Source organism: Apodemus sylvaticus, chromosome 13 (genome assembly GCF_947179515.1).
Source record: "Apodemus sylvaticus chromosome 13, mApoSyl1.1, whole genome shotgun sequence".
Classification (NCBI taxonomy): domain Eukaryota; kingdom Metazoa; phylum Chordata; class Mammalia; order Rodentia; family Muridae; genus Apodemus; species Apodemus sylvaticus.
In genome coordinates this window covers 15832938-15848166 of record NC_067484.1, presented here as the reverse complement: position 1 = coordinate 15848166, position 15229 = coordinate 15832938, and the positions used below count along the sequence as shown (strand labels likewise).

The 15229-nt window shown below is 40.5% G+C and overlaps 1 protein-coding gene across 5 annotated transcripts in view; it reads right to left on the bottom strand.

Annotated features, from left to right (window-relative positions):
• The window catches only part of Atp9b (ATPase phospholipid transporting 9B (putative)), a 221512-nt gene extending 207109 nt beyond the window's left edge, over positions 1-14403 (bottom strand). For all 5 annotated transcript variants that reach the window (XM_052155254.1, XM_052155257.1, XM_052155255.1 and 2 more), the window contains exon 1: positions 14174-14403. In XM_052155254.1, the coding sequence (XP_052011214.1) occupies positions 14174-14292 (119 nt within the window). In that variant the 5' untranslated portion in view covers positions 14293-14403. The remainder of the gene's footprint in view (positions 1-14173) is intronic.
• Positions 14404-15229: the final 826 nt, after the last annotated feature.

The window sequence follows — 15229 nt, the reverse complement described above, 5'->3', positions numbered from 1 at the left end:
CCAAAAAGCTACATCAGATATATTACACAACTGTACAGTCATCAACATTCTAGAAGGTGACTTTTGAGAAAGCACAGTTGTCTAATGAAATTCTGAGCACCGTAGGGGTTTGTAGTCAGAGATACAATCACGGCAGTCCCACTTAGACAGCATCTCTGCCATATCTATGCTAAACTTATACTCAATGAAAAAACCTCAACTGGCATACCTTTTCAAGCTCAACAGTCTGTGTGTTTGTGTGTATGTGTGCATGTGTTTGTGTGTACTCATGTGTACATGGGGTGCATGGGTAAGTGTGTACCTGAGTGCATGCATATACACACATGTGTATGTTACTGGGGGCTGAACCTAGGACCTCACACATGAGAGGAAGTGCTCTACCACTAAACTATGACCCAAACCCGTACTCTTAAAATTAAAGAACCAGCAGCCTACCATCAACACTGTCCTCAGTCAAACATAATCTGACACTAAAAAACTTACCATTTGATAACAATCAGTTCTTCAGACACTATTATGGTGATTCATCAGTTGCTATTTCATTTAATTTTAAAATGGACTTCTATAGAAAGCATCATCTCAGACTGAAAAATAATGAACCATACCCCTGAGTTTCTGAAGCCCAACAGAAATCTTTCAAGCTGAACCCCAACTCCTTCATCCCAGATTCATACAAAAGGCAAGCAGAACCAGTTAGGACCCACAAGTACAACAATAAAGAGAGAGAGCACCTAAATCTACTCTCCACATAAAAGAAGTATTCCACACTAACATGGCTGGCAGGATGTAGAGGAACATGTATTTAAACGCCTGCAAGCTTCTCCAGAAGACAATGGAAGCTCTGGGACAGAGGAACTATAATTTTTTTAAAAGCCAAAGGAAAAGAACTTTACTGTCCCAAAGCACAACTCTTACTCCAAAGACAGTAAGAGATATTTTGTTCTGAGTCCAGTGGGTGACTACAATCCAGGAACATGGATTTTCCTTGCCTATAAAAATAAGCTCCACCATAGAAACTGACACACTAAGACCTTAGTCTTATGAAACAAAGTCATTATCTATGTCATTTACCAAACACTGATGGAGACCACAGGTCGGCTGTTTACAGCAAAACATGAGAAAGAATCTTCTGTAGGATCAGATGCCATCTGATGCTTACTTAGCTTTTACATCAGTAGAAAACAGTGATCTTCAAAGTATAAATTTTAAAGGTCTACCCAGATACAAATCAAGTGAGGTGATAGTGAATACAACTCAATATGGAGACAGGCAAGCACTCTCTGAGCAGGACTTTAATGATACAGGAAATAGCCCCAAGAATTACAAATGAGACAATATGACATTATAAAAGTTTCTGTTCACAAAGGGAAAACTGTCAACAGAGTTAGCAGATAACCTACGGTATGAGAATTAACTTTGCCAGAAAAAGCTGAGCCACATATACGACAGACAGGATTATTCAGAATATGTGTGTGTGTGTGTATTTGTATGTATATATATATATATATATATATATATATATATATATATATATATATATGTATATATACACTGTATAATATATACATATATATACAAATACATACATACATACAGAGAAAGAGAGAGAGAGAGAGAGAGAGAGAGAGAGAGAGAGAGAGAGAGAGCTGCTAATCAACAGAAGAGCTAATGAATGAATGGACAGTCCTCAAACACAGAAGTGAAAATGGCCTATGAGTGTATTTTGAAGTGCTCAATATTGTTAGCCATTCAAAATTACTTCAAGATGCCCAGTTAGAATGGCACCAAGAAAAGATACAACAAAAGTTGAAGAATATAGAAAAATGGAAGTTGTATTTATCCATGGCTGGGAAGAGTAGAAACTACTTCAGCCATTACAGAACCCACGATGAACATATATCACAATGGGGTTAGTACAGCTGTAAAAGAAAAGAAACTTTGCAGGAAAATGCATTAAATGGGCATGTATCACCTGAGCTAACTCAGAAAAATCATATGCTCTCTCTCCCATGCAAACTCTTATCTATTAGGGGGGACATATATAGAGGCTGCAGTACTAGAAAGGAGACCATGAGAGGAAAAGACGGATGTTCAACAAGGCATAGGAGACATCAACGTGGGAAGAGGATTGTGTGGCTGGGCAGTGGGGTGGGGGGTGGGGGACAAGTAGAAGTGTACAGAGGGAAACAAGGAAGCAAGAAGTACCTTCCAAATTGTTTGAAAATGCTAATTTAAAAAATTAAAAAATGTTTGAGGCTGTTGGGTCAGACACACAATGGGAAATAAAAGGCTCTAAAGGAACTGAAGCAGGAACCAACGACATGGCTCTGGGACTCCTGCATAACCCTCCATAATCATTAAGTTCCAGTCAATCATTTAGTTCTGTAACATTTGTACACAGATGTAACTTCTTTTTTTCTGGAAACTTTAGCTTATACCAGACAGAATCATATATCCAACAACCCAAAATAGTCTCAGATGCAGGAAAACCAAGAGAGCATAGGGCAGCTCTGCCCTAAAGAATGCTAAGCAAAGTTTCAAGATAAAATCAGTATCCAGAGGAAATTCAGAATTTTAAGAGCCAACAACAACAAAAGTTCTTTATACATGTGCAGAGCTGTGCAACGTAAAATGACAGCTGTGTGGGGTGAGTCCCACTGCAAATCTGAAGACAACAAACAACAGGAACGAAAGACGTGGAGGACCCTCTGGTTTTTCATGAGGTGGGAAGATGGCAATGCTCAAGGTGCTCTGTTAAACTAGCTTTGAATATTGTGACCTTCAAAGTGTGGTTTCTCAACAGAGCACAAATCTACATCCTGACCACATATCCCTTAGCATAGAGTGTTGTCCTATGCACACAGAAAGTTCAAAAGGACCTCAGTTCTAGGTACTAAATACCAATAGCATCAGCCCTGGTTGAGACAAGAAAAGTCTTCCAACAGTGTCATTGCACAGTGTCAGACAGCCTCGGGAGTACAAAAATGGCCATCGAAAGGAGGTGCCTTAAATAAAGGAGTAAGTAGCGTAGGAGTGCAAAATTAAAAAAAGAATGGAAATGACATGGTGTGAAGATTCCTCAAAAGAAAGCTACACGGCTGTATTAACTAAGAAAACTACGACTTTTTAAAGGTTTCTTTTTATTTAAGTGTATATGTATGTGAGCGTATGCCACTTAGTGTGGGAGGCCGTAAGAGGCTTCAGATTGCTGGGAGCTGGAGTTACACAAGAGTGTTAGCTGCCTAACATGTGTGCTGTGAACTGAATTCAGGTGAGTCATCTCGCTCCAGGCCCCAAAAGTATTTTTTTTAATTAGACAGGGCTATTGTAAATTAAAAGGCTTAATTCACCAATAAAATCTAATAACCTTAAACAAGCATGCACCTAGCACCAGATCTTCAAAGCACATGCTACAAAACTGATAGAAATCAAATGTGAAATTGCCAGGGCCACTCTAAGCCACAACTCTTCTGTGTTCATAGAAAAGTGAATCAAAGAAGAGATAAAGGCACACTTGTACCGTCAACCACTGCGACCTAGTCACTATTTACCCAGACCCGACTTGGCAGCTTTAAAGGAAGGAAAATCATACCACGCATATTTTCTTGCCAGAAGTTATTTTTTTAAACAGCAACAGAAAGATATCTTTGAAATCTAGACACACTTTGTGGAGGCACAAACTAATCACCGATGAGACAAAGAGGAAAATGTAATTCCTTACACAAAAAGCAAAAGAGCAACTTAATTCAAGAATCACACAGAGCTGTGGCTGTCAACCTGTGGGTCATGACCCCTGAGTGTCCAATGACCCTTTCACAGGGGTCACCTAAGACCATCAGAAAACATAGATATTTACATTATAATTCATAACAGTAGCAAAATTAGTTATGAAGTAGCAATGAAAATAACTTTATGTTTGGGGGTCACAATATGAGGAACTGTATTAAAAGGTCACATGATTAGGTAGGTAGAGAACCATTACCCTAGAGAATATGTCACATACTAAAAAAGCAGAATGCAAAGGACCTCCTCATTCTTCTATTAAGAGCCATAGAGACTAGGTGACCTGATGGCAATGGCTAAAGTAAGCACTCCAGGCAGGCACTATAGACGCCTGCGCTCTGCAGCTCTGAAAACAGGGTGGGGATGGGAGTCATCTTTATAAACAGTTCTTTCAAAAAATATATTATAGCACACTACAGATGACAAATGAGCAAAGGCAATTCACAAAGAAATACAGGCAAACTCACAAACTATGTTTAAGCACATTAGTACTTTAGTACTAGACACTTCGGTGCCTGCATATGCTATACTTGTCCTAGGCAGTGAGCACAACACATCAAACCAGCACATATGCCCTGCTCATAGGAAGCTCACAAACACACAGAACAAAAACAAACTAACAACTCACTCGCAAAGAGACATCTAGAAAGACAACAAATCCAGGAAGGCTTCCTGTGATGGTAATCTCTGCTGTCTGCCTATATCCATGAGGAGAATGCCGCACAGGAGGTTTAGCTGAAGAGGGAAAACCCATTCTCAGTGTAAGTGGATTCATACCACAGACTAAGGTCCTACAGGAAATATACAGAAGACAAGCCGGATTCCAACACTGTCTCTCTGCTTCCTGACTGTGGATACAATGTGGCCAGGAGCCTCACATTCCTTCCCCTCCTCCCCCCCCCCCTCTCTCTCTCTCTCTCTCTCTCTCTCTCTCTCTCTCTCTCTCTCTCTCTCTCTCCCCCCCCCCCCCACGGAGGATAGATCATACTGTCAGGACCAAAATAAGCACTTCTTTGTTTTTATCAGGTATCATCATAGCAGTATTGATGTACTTCCCCATATGCTAAAAAGCAGTCAGTTAATGAAGGTTCTAGAGGAGCAGAGAGCAGAGGCCTTCAAGATGAGGACTAATGGGGCAGCAATGTACAAGTGCTGGGGATGAAGAGGTAAGCATAGACAAGACACACAATACCAGGGAGCATCACAAAGGAGTTTTAGGTTCATTTCAAATTATTACTATTCCTTAGAAGTTCTAAGCCTGAGAATAATTTGTTTCTAAAAAGGACTAATAATGTGCTTTGCCTTGTTTTTCAAGTGGATAAAATAATTCCTGTTATTGTCTGAATGCTGACTATATAGCTCACTATATACTTCAGGCTGGCTTAAATAACCTTGAGACCTTACTGCCCCAGACTCCTTAGTGGTGGAATCACAGACATGCACTACTACCTACCATTTTAAAAAATAATTCTTAACATTTAACATACTCAGTAGTCTTGTAAGACATTCTTCATCGTTGGTAGGAATAGTGAACAATTTGTGAAGATTTATTACAAGCCTTTTTGTTACTATACAGTAATATACAGCTACTAAAGAGCAGAACCTTACCCATGGAATTAAACATGTACACAATCTTACCTAAAAAGACAACTGTAACCACACTGAGATGTTTAAAAAAGAACCAAAGAAATGGAAAAGGTTATAATACTCATGACCAAAGAACTGGTTAAATGTATCAGGAAGGGCTGAAGTGATGGCTCAGTGGTTAAGAGCACTTGAAGAGGACCCAGGTTCAGTTCCCAGCACTCATATAGGGTTCAAAACTGTCCATAACTCCACTTCCATGGAATCTGACACCCTCTCCTGACTAGGCACCATGACACATAATACACACGTACATACATACATGCAAGCAAAGCACTCATACACATAAGATAACATACACACACATATAATGGGCTGGTAACAGAGCAGGAAAATGGGAAACTAACCATAGAAAAGGGGCTCTAAACCCTGCTAACTGGGAATCAAGAAGGGCTCACAAGATCATGAACCTTGTTTTCAGTAAAAACATGTCTTGGCCTGTGATCTGCTTATATAATAAGGTAGTCCTTTGAACTTTGTGAGCCTATTTATCTTATGAGCCTATAAACTATCAATGTACCTCAGAAACCACCTTATGATCTCATTCTTTTATTTGCTGGGGTTTTGGATGGGGGAGGGTGGTAGTTTTAAGACAGGGTCTCATGTACCCCAAACTGGCCTCCAACTCACTATGTAGATGTACATGATCTTATCTCCATATCCTAAGTACTAGGATTACCAGTGTGCACCACCTGTGTCACCCCCATAGTTTTAGCTGTCTAGGGATAGAAACCAGAGCTTCAGTTTCACAGAGCTAGGTAAGCACTCTACCAACTAAAACATATCTCAACCTATGATCTCATTTTCTAAAGAAAGATTCCTTAAAGTTTACTAAAACTTGCTTTTTACTAAATTTTTAAATTTCTCACAATAATTTCAAAAGCCACAAAAATCATGTAGATAGCTTTTACTGAGAAACTTAAGTGAAACTGTTTTGAGAAGCCCATGCCCATTTAAGGGCATGTAATATTATCCTTTTCTTTAATTTCTTATTATAGACATGTCCGTATACATGTAGAGGGAGGGCAACTTTTAGGACCTGGTTCTGTCCTTCCATCTCCTTGGGCTTGCAGAGGAGCCCAATACAGTTTTGTTTTGTTTTATTTATTTATTTATTTACTTACTTACTTACTTACTTATTTGTGCATGCATGTGTGGGTGTGACAGTATCTTACTATGTAGGCCAGGCTGACCTGGAACTCAGAGATCGGTTAGCCTCCACTTCCTTTGTCCTGAGATTAAAGACATGTGTCTGTCACTAAGCAAGCTCTTTTAGGCCTGTCTTTCCTTCCGAATGCCTGGCTTAAATCAGTTTTTCTACTTCAGGCTAACTTGTCCTGAAGTTCTCTTCTGCAGCCTAAGTTGAGCATCCTGACTTGTAGAGAGCAGTCTCTTGAGTAGCTCCTGATGCTACAGGAAACAGTGTGGGTTCCATCTCCCTGGCTCTCACTGCCACCAAGAATGATGATGTAAGCATAAATTCATTGGGAGAAATGGCACTCATTCCCACCCTCTTTAAACACTCCCTCAACCAGTCAAATTGTGAACTCATTCTTACTGGCTCCATATAATCTTCTACAAAATACATTTTAGGTGATTGGGGGGGAGGGGTGGAATCCATAAAGGAGCCTGAAAAAGTATTTTCGCTGAAAAGGTCTTTTTTCTTTTCCTACGTAAGGTTATGTCAACAAAGTTTCTACATAAAGTAGAAAAATGAATATTTATCCAAAATGCAATCAAACTTCAGAATACCAGTTAATATATATAAAGTAAGATTTGAGTTTTGTTTTTGTTTTTTTCCACTAAGTTTCTCTCAGTGATCCTGTTGAAAAAGTCAGTCTTACCAACTTTAACACTAGAAAAACATCGTGAGGAGCTCAGGAGGCTGAGAAAATGAGCAACACCAAGTTTAATAACCCAGGCTTCAGAAATGTAGCCTTTGCACTGCTGAGCAATTTATTCCCCTACAAAGCAATTTTCCTATTGTATTGAAAATTTTACTTCAGTATTTAAAAACAATAAGATAATGAATAATGGATTTTCCCCCCAGAGGCAGGATAAGCATAGAATCCTAAATGTCTTTGTTGCCTGGTGTCATATACACTTAATTGGTTTGTCACTCAAGAGAAATCAGCGTTTCCAGCAATTAAGTATAATTCTGGGAACATTTTTTAAATGAGTAAAAACAATGTGAACAAAGAAACTAGAAGCAATGACATGGACCCAAGTAAGTGTACTGCTCATTCAAGGAGGAGGACACGCCATCTCAGCTACTGCCACAGGCTTTCAATAGACTGCTCGAGTACTGCAGGACATAGTGTTTCCATGACTGTAAGGGAGGAAGGTCAAGGGTTGCCCATCTTACACGTACATGTACCTTAAGCATCTGACAGCTCTATTTTTTCTACCTGAATGAAAACATTGAGAATTTATATTGAAGTACATTATTCTAAAATACATCTGATGTTCAAAAACTTTAGAATAAATACCATAATCTCCTTTGCCTGCATACCAACAAAGAAGAAAAACAACTCAGCCAGTAAGTGCTGTGTAGGGAAATATGCATATGTCCTCCATCCAATGGAGCCTCACAGTTCAACAGTAACAGTTAGGAGCCATTACTAAGAGGCTGATGAGAAACCCAGCTTCCCCTGCCTATAAGAGCAGAAAGCAAAAAGGGTACTAGGGCTGGAACACTCTGTCCCCTGAGCCATGAAAATGGCTTATGGAAGGTAGCAGCACAATCAGTACAAAAAACTTACCAAATACATGAAAAGACAAAGTGCAAATTTATAGAAACAATGATACCAAGAGACAGGAGAGTTTCCTGAGGTTATCAAGCCACTGAGGGGTTTGAAGTTTTTACTGCTGTTAAAGAGAAGTTGCTTGGTCACAGAATCATGGACCATTTATGCAGGATGTACACATGGGGAGAGTGGTGGGCATCTAAGCTGTTTCCAACTCTGGTCTTTTTGGTAAGGTACCATGGTCATAGGTGGCCACATGTCCCACTGGTCACTAGAGATCAGGCATGACTATTAACATGTACATATTTGGCTTTTATTTTCTCTCTCTACTCTCCAAATGTATAACAGCAGCTTAATGTGCATGCCACAGTGTCAGGCAATGGGACTGTGTCTCAGGGTTGCTATTCCTGCACACACATCATGACCAAGAAGCAAGTTGGGGAGGAAAGGGCTTATTCAGTTTACACTTCCACACTGCTGTTCATCACCAAAGGAAGTCAGGACTGGAACTCAAGCAGGTCAGGAAGCAGGAGCTGATGCAGAGGCCATGGAGGGATGTTTCTTACTGGCTTGTTTCCCCTGGATGGCTCAGTTTGCTTTCTTACAGAACCCAAGACTACCAGCCCAGCGATGGCACCACCCACAAGCTCTCACCCTTGATCATTAATTGAGAAAATGCCTTACAGCTGGATCTCACGGAGGCATTTCCTCAAAGGAGGCTCCTTTCTCTGTGATAACACCAGCTTGTGTCAAGTTGACACACAAAACTAGCCAGCACAAACCATAACCAGAGACATTTCTGTCAGGAGGGTACCCTCAAAAAGGGTGAATGCTACCAGAAAGAGCAGTGGCTCTCTCATGGTCTTCTGCCACCCAGAAAAAAACAGCAAGATGTGCTTGGATTGATCTGCCTTAACACTGAACCACATAGACTTTAGAACTGTTAAAAAAGCAATTTCTGCCCTTCATATTCAGTCTGTTTTGTAGCACAAAACAGACTAAAACTAAAACAGTAATGATCAGCACCATCACCATCAAAGTAATTAAGGAGATGGTATCAGAAAATAGGCCACAGTCTTGGCTGGAAAAAGCAAGGAACAAGCTGAAAAGTGACTACAATCTTGAGCTAGTTCTCTTTCCTCTCTCCTCTCCTCTTCCTCCCTCTCCTTCCCTCCCTACTGCCCCTCTCTCTTGTCTCTGACATTTTTTATTATTTTATTTCTTATGTGTATGGGTGTTTTGTCTGCCATGTATGCCTCTGCACATGTGTGCTTGGTGCTTAAAAAGCCACCTGAGGGTACTGGATCCCCTGGGACTGTAGTAACAGATGATTGTAAACTGCCATGGGATGCTGGGAATAGAATCCAGAGCCTCTGCAAAAGAAGCCAGTGTTTCTAACCACTGAGTCATCTCTCCAGCCCCCAATAAATTAGTGATTTCTAAAAAGTTGTATAAGAAACCTAAAAATATTCTAGAGTAAGAAATTATACCAATACTATACACTAAAAGAAAGTATATATCCAACTAGAATAATATCCAATATTAAATAAACACAATACAAAAACTTTAAGACCTGTTAGCTAGGGACTCAAAATCTAGTAACCTATAATTTTTATGGGCCCTATTATCAATTCTATCTTCACACTAATACGTTGAGATGTGTGAATACTAAATGAAACATGCCTATTCTGATGAGTATAAAGAATTTCTTATTTTCAAGGTGATCTATGGATACCTTTCCAATGAAAATCTTTTTTAACTTCTATAAACATTTCTGAAACCCCAAAGAAAACTCTGGGACTGCACAAGTAGAATAGCATCATCTTAGCACTCACTGTAAGACTGAATGCTCCTACCAGAGTTCTAGGTTCAATCGCCAATACTACAAACAAGCCAGACCCTTCAGCTGTAATTATCACAGAAAAAAATCCTTATAATTACTAATATATTAGATCATAATTATAAAACTTTTAAGATTCAAATGAAATTATGTATAGATCCTCAAAATAAGAAAACCAGCATTATAAAAATCTGTGTTACATCTACCAAGAAACAGTAATTTTTGCAGATAATCAGACAACACCCATCTGTTCTCAGCATGAGTCTCTTTTTAAACAATGAAGTTTAGCTGTTATATTATGTCAAGTGCTCTATGCAAAGCCAGTAACTCACCACTTTGAATTTAGAAAACTCAAAGAAAAAGCACTAACAAACATGGACAAACAACGCCCTGATCAATCAATCTGTCTCTACCTCTGTTTCTCCCCCGCCCTGGGGCTTTAAGGCTTCAGTCACCAGACAAAGACTAGTGGCATCGCAAATGGGAGCAAACAGGACACCTTCCCCTCCCAGTGTCCAAGCTATGCAAGAAAGCTGGCCCTTCAAGACAGTGTCTTCCACATTCCCCACTTACTAACATGGTATCACAGGAAGTTTGGAAAAATGAAGAATTAAATCTCATCACATAAAACTCAAAATGTTTAGGATGCAATGAAAACAGAATAAAAGGAAAATCTCAACTTGAATTAGAAAAACAGAATCCAGAGATGTTAACATCAAAATTACAGATAACAAAATATTCTAACATGAGTTTTAGAAAACTATTATTTTAAAAAAATGCTCTGCAGATGGTAAACTGCCTGAATCTCATATCTGATACACACCAGTCAAGAGCCTGGTCTACAACCTGAGACAAAGACGTAAAGACAGGCAGAACATTTGAACTCATTATTCAGCCAGCCCAGGCAGCTAGTGTGCCCAATTCAGCGAGCGACCCTACCTCAAAAAAATAAGGGAGAGACTAAGTACAGCACTCAGGAAGCAGAGGCAGAGCCAGGTGCATCTCTGAGTTTGAGGCAACAAGGTCTACATAGAAAGTTCCAGAACAGCCAGAGCTACATAATAGAGACCCTGTCTCAAGAGAGGGGGGGGGAGGGAGACAGGGAGAGAGGGAGGGAGAGAGAAAGAAAGAAAGAAAGAAAAAGAAAGAAAGAAAGAAAGAAAGAAAGAAAGAAAGAAAGAAAGAAAGAAAGAGAGAGAAACAGGAGTAGCTATCACGAGTAAAGAATGCAAAACCTAATCCAATGAAGAGAGCTAACATGAAGAAGAACCAACTGAAAATTCAAAATGGAAAAGGTGGGCTCAAAAGCAGAACAGAAGGAAGATTTGGTTTACATGAAGCCAGAACAAGAACTGCCCAATCTGAACAGGAAATGGACCGCAAGCAAATAACACACTCAGGATGGGGGGGTGGGGGTGGGGACTCAAGAAAAGACTTCTGAAGTCTTACTAGGGAAAAAAAAAAAAAAGGATAAGCCAAAAGAAATCCATGTGAAACTGCTACCATCAAACTCCTGAGTTTTCCTTTAAAGGCTGTAGTGATGAATGAAACAAGTCAGCTGACAATAGATTTTTCTCAAAAGCTCAAGGAAGTAGGGTAACACTTTTCAAGTGCTGGGTGGGCTGTCATTCTCAATCGCAATACAGTTCTTTATTCTTTTCCCCTGCGAATGTCTCCTAGTGGGTATCTGAAACCATACATTACCAAACTACATGCAAGGTAATGGTTTTTCCTATATATATACTCCTGTAATACAGTGAGTAACAATATATGTCTAAAAAGATTGCCAGATTCATATCTTTTGAACTTAGGAATATTATCAGGTAAAATGGGAATCATTTAAGCACTGGACTTAATGGATGTGGACTTCCAATAATACTTAAATGAAACATTTATATACTTTTAAAACATAAAACTTACATATAACATTACAAGTCTATTACCAAGAAAATGAATAAAAGAACATGAAGAGGCAAATCTTACCCTTAAAATATCAACAGTATACTGGGATGCAGTATATGTATACAGACTGTAATAATGCCCAGTGCTACTCTAAGTAATAGCTATACAAAGAAATGCACTGAAAACCACTATACACAAGTCAAAATAGGACCGTGAGTGCTAAACACTAGTCTGGGCTATGTACTAAGTTCCTGGCCAGCCTGGGCTACAAAGTGAAACTATCTCAAAAAAAAAAAAAAAAAAAAAAAAAAAGTTTGTTTAATAACCCAAAAGAATAGAAGAAAAGAAAAAAGGTTTTAGGATGAAACTCAGAAGAAACAGAAAATAAAATGCCACAAATAGATTCTGATTATGGAAAATCAGCTTGAATATAAATGGTCTTAATATACTAATTTTTAAACAAATTAAGCAAGCATAGTGGTGCATACCTGCAATCCCAACACTCAGGGTGTGGACACAGGAGGATAAGGAGTTCTAGGCTGTCAGGACCGACACTATCAGACCCTAATGAGTAGAGGGGAGGGAGGGAGAGTGGGAGAGGGAGAGGAGGAAAAGGGGCTGACAGGATGGGGGTGGGGATGATGCAGATAAATTAAAAGGTAACACTAAACCAGGTGGTGATAGTACAAATCTTTAATCCCAGCACTCTGGAGGCGGAGACAGGTGGATCTCTGTAAATTCAAGGCCACCCTGGTCTACAAAGCAAGGCCCAGGACAGCCAAGGCTGCACAGTGAAACCTTGTCTGGAAAAAGCAAAAACAAATGAACAAAGGAAGAAAGGTAACAGTATATAAACCTTAATCTTAAAAAGCATGAGTGACTATTCTAATATCTAACCGATTTCTGAACACAGAAAATAATCAGAAACAAAGAAAATTAAAAAATAAAAGCAGCAACCCAAAACTTAGACATTGGATCCTGAATATGTATCCATCAAGCAGTAGAGCTTCAGAATATATAAAGCAAGAAGACCCAAAATATGACAAAATGAAGTCTTTTACACGGCAGCATATTTCCAAATAAGTTCCTAAGATTAATAACTTACAGAACTACTATTCAATTACTCTTCTGGTGCCATCAAGTACAGGAAAATGCTAGCTTGGTGAGCAAGCAGTCAGAAAAGGGGCACCTTACAGCCAATGTTCCCAATGAGAAAAAAAAAAATACAAATCACCAGTTTAAAGATGAGGAAATGGGGGTAGAGAAAGAAATGGGCCCAATTCAAACTACTAGTAAGAACAAGGACCAAGATTCAATTTAGTTCTATAACATATTCAAACACTTGCCCTGTAAGTCTCTCAAAACAGCCAAAAACCAGACTTCCCACAGTTCCTTTACTGCCCATCCTGATGGTCCTTGAAAGCACACTCAACACCTGGTTTTCACAAACAGAAATAAGACTGGGTGTGGTGACGCATCCCTTTAATCCTGGCACTGGGCAGGGGGGAGGCAGAAGCAGGTGAGTCTCTGAGACTTTGAGGTCAGCTTGGCCAGCCAAAGATACACAGTGAGTCCTTATCTCTAAATAAATAATGTTCAACCCAAAAAGTATTTAAAAGCTCTGATTCGGAAGAAAATAGATATTCAGTGAGCTCTGTAATTTTTTTTCTTCTATATATTAAGGGTGTTTCTTCAGTACCTCTACAACAAAATTAAAATTTAGCAACTACAAGGTAACTCTCCATTTTAAAGTTTCTTTCATAAAGCACCTTACATAGTATTATTTTCTTTGGGTAAGAAACTATATGAGACTTCCACTTAAAGCAAGGTGTGGGCATTTCATTGCATTGCTAAACTATGGCCCCACTAAACAATTCAACCTCTCTATCTTCACTCTATTCTTCCAAAACATCTGTCGACAGAAAGTATTGTGTACACTCGTGGCTAAGTATAAAGTGGGCCTAATATGCGCTCCACGTCGGGAAAAATCAGTGATACTCTCTGCAAGGCGTGTTTGTCGCACTCATTATGATGAGTTGCACCTGTCACCCGGGCCTGCTAGCCCACACAGTAAGTTTTGGGGTTCCAGAAGCGACAAGAGAGGCGGGCGGCGTCTCCGAATCCCTGGGCGCGGCTCAGCCCGTGGCCCTGGGCTCTGGAATCCGCGGCCCGCCCGCGCCGGGATCTATGGCTCCGTGCGGACTATGGGCCTGCAGGGAAGACCCTCGTTGCCGGGAAAGGTCGGGCCCGCCGTTACCTGCCGCGCCGGTCAACACCTGGCCCGGGCCCGGCGGCGCTGTAGTAGGCCGCACGTCTGTGGCTGGCTGCAGCGGCCGCCGCGCTGCGCACGGGGTACAGAGGTATCTGGTCCGCCATGCTCCGGCCTGCCCTCCCCACTATGCTCAACAAGGCGTAATCTCCCAGCCGAGCCCACTCGGTTTTCAGACAGGGCCGAAGCACCACAGGGCGGCGCCCCGCCCCCGCGCGGCGCCCTCTGATGGCGTCACAGAACAGCGGAGGCCGTTCCGGAGGCGTGGCTTGGGCAGGTCCCGCCTCCATTGGCGTTCCCTGATGACGATTTTGAAAAGCGAGTCAATATGGTGCCCTTAAGCCCCGCCCCCATCTTGCTACTAAACTTTGATAGTTTGATATTGTGATGCCAGTGGCTTCTCTCTGTCTCTCTCTCTGTCTCTGTCTCTCTCTCTCTCTCTCTCTCTCTCTCTCTCTCTCTCTCAATCTGTGTGTGTGTGTGTGTGTGTGTGTATGTTTGTGTGTGTGTGTGTGACTATTAGGCCCACTTTGGCAGAACTTTACACAATACTGTGTCGACAGATGGTTTGTAGGGTAGAATGAAGATTTAGAGAAGTTAAACTGTTTAGTGGGGCCATAGTTTAGCAATGCAATTAAAATGTTCAGACCTTGCTTTAAGTGGAAATCCCATGCGCACATAGTTTCTTACCCAAAGAAAATAATACTATGCTTTATAAAAGAAACTTTAAAATAGAGAGTTATGCTGTAGTTAACAAATTTTAATTTTGTTGTAGAGGTATTAAAGAAATAACCCTTAATACATAGAAGAAAAAACACAAATCTCAATATCTAGTTTTTCTTTCCCTCTCTCTCTCTCTCTCTCTCTCTCTCTCTCTCTCTCTCTCTCTCTCTCTCTCTCTCCACACACACACACACAAACACACAGAGAGACACTACCATCTCCTCCTCCTCTTCCTCCTCCTCCTCACTCTCTACATCCTCCCCACAACTCACAAAAAGACCTTGCAACTGGGCGCTCTTTACCGGAGCACTGTAGCCCAGC